At 49.6% G+C, this 6,000-nt stretch overlaps 1 protein-coding gene across 1 annotated transcript in view; it reads left to right on the top strand.

Annotated features, from left to right (window-relative positions):
- Positions 1-4,219: 4,219 nt before the first annotated feature.
- Positions 4,220-6,000, top strand: part of Grid2ip (Grid2 interacting protein) — a 43,140-nt gene continuing 41,359 nt past the window's right edge. Inside the window, exon 1 of the mRNA XM_087903311.1 lies at positions 4,220-4,629. Within this exon, the coding sequence (XP_087759437.1) occupies positions 4,234-4,629 (396 nt within the window). The 5' untranslated portion in view covers positions 4,220-4,233. The remainder of the gene's footprint in view (positions 4,630-6,000) is intronic.

Here is a 6,000-nt window from a genome sequence, read left to right as displayed (position 1 = left end):
TCTGAGACAGGCTCACCTGTAGGCCTTAAACTCACGATCCTCCTTCCTCAGCCTCGTGTGTCAGGATTATAAGGCATGTGCCACCTCCCCTGGCTTCTCAGGCCCCCACTATGGAAACAGAGATGGGCGGTGGGAGGGAGCACCATGGAAAGAGCCTTGGGGAAGGACCTGGTTCTGCCAGCTCCCTCAGGTGACCTCGGATTAGGACTGGTTCTGCCACCTCCCACGGGCCTACCTTGGGAAAGGACTGGGGAAGTGTAGAACCCCCCTCCTGCCCATTATGGGGAACACAAATGGTTGCTGGGGCCTCCTCCTGCTCTAACATTCTGAGCTGAAATCAGTTATGAAGTGATTCAGGCAAGGGTGCTCTGTCATCCCCCACTGGGTCTCATGTAACCCAGGCTAGCCCAGATTTGTTATGAAGCCAAGGATGACCTTGAACTTCTGGTCCTCTTGCTTCCACCCGGGGAATCACATGCGTGTGCCACGGGGCCTCACATGGTGCCGGGGATGGAACCGACGGCTTAACGTACGTCAGGCAGGATTATCGTCAGCTTCATCCGCAGACATACATTCATTTATTTGATCTGAATTGCGGTCTCATGCAACCCAGACTGGCATTACATAGTCCAGGCTGGCCTTAAACCTCTGGTCCTTCTGCCCCCACCTCCAAGTGGAGGGTCACAGCTGTGCAGCTCTATGCCTGATTAATTAGGTCCAGGGGGTGGAGCCCAGGGCCTCACGCCTGCTGTGGGCACTCTGTCAACTGAGTTGACACCCCAGCCCAAGACTCAGACTCTCCTGTCTCACACGGATCATCTTCAGAGGCTCTAAAATGAGGCGATGTCACCACTTTACCTGTTCCCAGTGGACCACAGGAAAAGTGTCCCCGACCGTCCACAGCCAGCAAAGGGCAGAAGAGGACTAGGGGTCCTTTGCCTGTAGGCTCAAAATGGACACTACCGCCCCTGCTGGTCTCAGGCTGCAGTAGTTCCTGCTCTGCCCATTGTGAAGAATTCTCACAGTGTGCACTGGTGACAAGCGACACAGGACATCTCACTTCCCGTCACCCAAAAGACATGTCCTTGTAATTCATCAAGCTTTTAGAAAGCTAGGTTTCCTTCCCTTCCTCAACACTCCAGGTTTTAAGCAGTGACTCCCCGGGCCTCAGGGGAAGGGTGCTTCCTCGGAGAGACGTCTGCTGGAGGGCGGTCTCCGAGACCCCACTGAAGACTGAAAGACAACCGAGTCCAGGGCCCTCAAAGCTCATCCCTTCTACACCGGGAACACAGTTTAATTGATAGAAGACTTGCATAGCACACACAAAGGCCTGGGTTCCCTCTCAGGGTCAGGGTGATGTGTGCCTATAATTCCGGCAGAGGAGATAGAGGCAGAGGTTAAGATTAGTTTGAGATACACAGTGACTTTGAGAGCAGCCTTGACTACTTGAGATCCTGTGGCAAGGAGACAGCTTTCCAAGGACTGTAGAGATGGCTCAGAGGTTAAGAGCACTCGCTGCTCTTCCAGAGGTCCTGAGTTCAATTCCCAGCACCCACATCAGGGAACTTTCAACTGCTCACAACTCCAACTTCAGGGGAGCCCAAGACTCTTTTTTGAACTCTTTGAGTATGTACACATATGTATACACATTCACATTAAGAAAATCAAAACCATCTGAGAGGTGGAGGTGCACGCCTTTAATCCCAGCACTTGGGAGGCAGAGGCAGGTAGGTGCATCTCTGTGAATTTGAGGCCAGCCTCGTCTACAAGAGCTAGCTCCAGGACAGCCTCCAAAGCTACAAAGAAACCCTGTCTTGAAAAAAAGGAAGAAAGAAAGAAAATCAAATCAAAACCAGTTTTCAGGGTTCTCTCTAAGCTAGCATCAGGAGCCCTTAGATTTCCCACCACCACCACCAACAGATCCTAGGACTCAGGAAGTTAAAGTCAGGAGGGTTTCTGTGAGTTCAAGGCTAGCCTGGACTACAGTGAGACCCTGTCTTAAAAATTAAAAAAAGATGACTAAGGATATGACTCAGTCAGTAACCTGAGTTCAGTCCCTAGAAGCCACGTGGAGGAAGTTAAAAAAAAAAAAAAAAAGGTCAGAGCAAGGCAGTTCAGAGCTGAGGAGACAGACACAGGCAGGTGACCAGTCGGTCTGACCTATGTTGTCGGGGAGCACCAAGCCAGTGAGAGACTGTGCCTAAAAGGAAAGGAAAGGAAGGGAAGGGGAAGGAGGGGAAGGAAGGGGAGGGGAGGGGAGGGGAGGGAAGGGAAGGGAAGGGAAGGGAAGGGAAGGGAAGGGAAGGGAAGGGAAGGGAAGGGAAAGTGGATGGTGTCTGAGGAATGACACCCAAGATTTTCCTCTGGCCTCTGCAAAAACACACACACACACATTCCCCCGTATGCACTCATCCACACAAGCAAGCGCACAGCAACACACAGACTTCACATCACATAAGCCCTTGCAGACCCCTATAAGAAATTCTACTCCCTAGACAGACAGAAACACAATTCTTCCCGTTTGTGTTCTCGGGACACCTCTCCAGCCCACGTAAGGGGTCTCTGGAGGACAGACAGCTCCTCCTCTGAGCCTGTCTAGAGTTAAGGTCCCAGAGACCCCACGTCAGTCATGCCATCCTTTGCTAATGAGTAACAGAAGGGTCCTGGCTCAAAAGGAAAACCCCTGAGTCAGCAGCAACCAAAGGATCCAAAGCTTGCGGCCTGCAGAACTACAGGGCAAGTTCAAGTCCATCCTTGGGCAGAGCCCATTGTAGTGCCTCACACCTGCAAACCCAGGACTCTAGAGGCAGAGGCAGGAAAATTGCTGTGAGTTCAAGGCCAGCCTTCTCTACATTTAAAAGGCAAAACAGAAACAAAACCAACCTGGGCAACTTAGCAAGACACTTATTTAAAATTTAAACTTTTTTAAATTTTTATGGCCGGGCGGTGGTGGTGGATGCCTTTAATCCTAGCACTCAGGAGGCAGAGGCAGGCGGATCTCTGTGAGTTCGAGGCCAGCCTGGTCTACACGAGCTATTCCAGGACAGGCTCCAAAGCTACAGAGAAATCCTGTCTCGAAAAACATATATATATATATATATATATATATATATATATATATGTGTGTGTGTGTGTGTGTGTGTGTGTGTGTGTCTGCATATATGTGAATAAATATATATATACATATATATACATATATATATATATGAATGTTTGTGTGTGTTTGGCATGGATGAGAATCTTTTCATTTTGAGACAAAGTCTCACTAAGTTATGAAGGCTGGCTTTGAACTGCCTTAGCCTTCCTAATAGCCAGGATGCCACCACCAGCCTGGCTCTGGAGGTTCACAAAGCCTCCTCGTGGACTAGGCATGAGCACTGGGATCTCCCCTGCCCGCTCCAGCACTAAGATTTCTAGGGCATATGGTTCATCTGGGACTGAGAGAGAAGGTGTTGGCAGGTGAAAAGGAGTTAGGAGAAGACGGAACCTCGGAAAATGGGTGCTTCATGGTCACCCTGGCACAAGGTGTGACCTCATTTACCAACACATGCAAAGAAAACATGGTCTGGTGGCGCAGGCGTGCAGTCTTAGCTATTTGAAAGGTTGAGGCAGGAGAATCACAAGCCCAGGGCCAGCCTAGACTAGAGAGTTTGTTAGTTCTAGGCCAGTCTGGGCAACTTAATGAGACCCTATCTGGAAATTAAATAAGAGGGCTGGAGAAAAAGCCCAGTGGCAGAGCCTTTGCCTGTGGTCCCCCAATGAAGGGATGTGAGTGTGGCTCAGAGGTAGACCCCCCAGCGAGGAGATGGGGGCATGGCTCAGAGGTAGACCCTATGGTCAACCTGCAGCACCACAAACCCAAACCAAACCAAGACACTCAAGTTAAGACTTCAAATAAATACCATTTGTCTTTCATAGCAAAGAGGAGGAATTTTCCTCTCTACACTCCAGAGCTAAGGGTAATGCAGATTGGTGATGTCTTCAGAGACCCCTCCCCACTTAGCCTTGGTATCCCCTGAAGCACTAAGCAGCTCTCCAGTTGTCCTCCACCCTCTTCCTAAAAGCCACATGTGTGTCTCCAGCCCCTCTGATGTTTCTGTGGGATATGACAGGATTTGACACCTGTCTGTGTCCAGCAAACCAGTAGAGGGACTCAGGCGTAAGCAGGCCTTCACAGAACCATACGGGCTTCTCTCCCTCTCCTTTCTCTCCAGCAGGACCGCCGCAGCAGCAATGCCAGCCACCAACCAAGGTTGGCCTGAGGACTTCGGCTTCCAGCTGGGCGGCTCTGGGCCCTGCTTCGTGATGGAAGTGGCTGAAGGAAGCAGCGCGCACGCCGGAGGATTGCGGCCTGGGGACCAGATCCTGGAGGTGGAGGGACTGGCTGTGGGTGGTCTGAGCAGAGAGCACCTCGTGCGCTTGGCACGGCGCTGCCCTCGAGTGCCACCCAGCCTCGGTGTACTCCCCGGCCCCGAGGGTGGTCCCACAGCCTTGACAGCAGCCTGGCTAACCCAGCGATTCGACCGCAGCTTCCCTCTGGGCCGCGAACTGCTGCGTTTGGCTGGCCGCCCCAAATCAGACGCTGTGCACAGAGAGCGCAGGCGCAAGGCCCAGGAGTTCAGCTGCAAGGTAGGGCGCCCAGAGGAAAAAGGGGCTAGGCACAGCCCTGGGCTGTCACCTGAGCAAACTTCTTTTTGTTTGTCTGTCTGTTTTAGATTTTTTTTTTGGAGACAGGGTTTTTCTGTTTTGCCCAGGCTATCCTGGAACGCTCTCTGTAGACCAAGATGACCTTGAACTCAGAGATCTACCTGCCTCTGCCTTCTGAGTGCTGGGTGAACAAAGTTCTTCAGGAAGATTTACAAAGCAAGTTCCTAGCCAACCTGGGCTACATAATGAGACCCTGCTTCTAAAACGTGATTCATAACTCACTGGATCATTGATTAATGATAAACAGATAATATATAAATTAATAGACAGGTGTTTGATAGATGAGAGCTAAACTAGTAAGTAGGTAGATAACAGGCAGATAGATAAATGATTGATTGATAGATAGATAGATAGATAGATAGATAGATAGATAGATAGATAGATGTCTGTAGATAGATAGAAACAGGTAGGTAGACTGGTGATAAATAGATGATTGATTGAGACACATAGATAGGTAGATAATAGATGATAGATGGACCAATAAATGATAGGTAGGTAGATAGATGATAGGTAGTTAAGTAGAAGATAGATAGATAGATAGAGGATGATAGGTAGGCAGATAGATAATAAGTAGGTAGATAGATAAATAGAAGGTAGGTAGGTAGGTAGGTAGAGAGATGCTATAGATAGGTAGATAGATAGACAGACAGATGTTCCTGCTCCTCATCTGGCCAGGCTCCAGCAGAACAAAGAGTGAACTTGTGAGTGACCAGGGAATTCTCTGGAACATAGATATCCCGCTTCATCTGGATGCTAAGCCTGGAAACTTAGCTTCTACTTCTTGACAAGGGCATTTGAACTCCTGAGCTTGTCCTCCATAGAAGGGAAACTCCTTGATCCTGGTCTTGGGTAGGCATGGGGGGGTGACCATTAGGATTTGGAGGGTCTCAGAAACTAAACTAGTTACTGTCCACACACACCAGGTTCTCTACAGAAAGTTCAGCTGGTTTTCCAGAATGGCTGGTAACCATGTAAGATTACCTCATCTCAATGGGAAGCTTCGGAGTTAAAAGGGGCAGCTGGGAGGAAAGCCGGAGAGACGCCTGTAGATTGTTCTCTGAGCCCCGCCTGCATGATACGACACACATTCGCCTCCCCCGTAACATATGAAATATAATTTTAAAAAGTAAAAGGAAAGAGTTCAAGGTCATCCTCATTTATTTAGCATGCTTGAGATAACCCAGAGATGTCTAAGATGGAGAGAGAGAGAGAGAGAGAGAGAGAGAGAGAGAGAGGAGGGGGTGAGAGAGGACGGAGGAGGGAGGGGAGGAGGGAAGGAAGGAAGAAAAATAA

This window comes from Myodes glareolus, chromosome 2, assembly GCF_982192425.1.
Source record: "Myodes glareolus chromosome 2, mMyoGla1.1, whole genome shotgun sequence".
Lineage (NCBI taxonomy): Eukaryota > Metazoa > Chordata > Mammalia > Rodentia > Cricetidae > Myodes > Myodes glareolus.
This window is presented reverse-complemented; position numbering and strand designations above follow the sequence as displayed.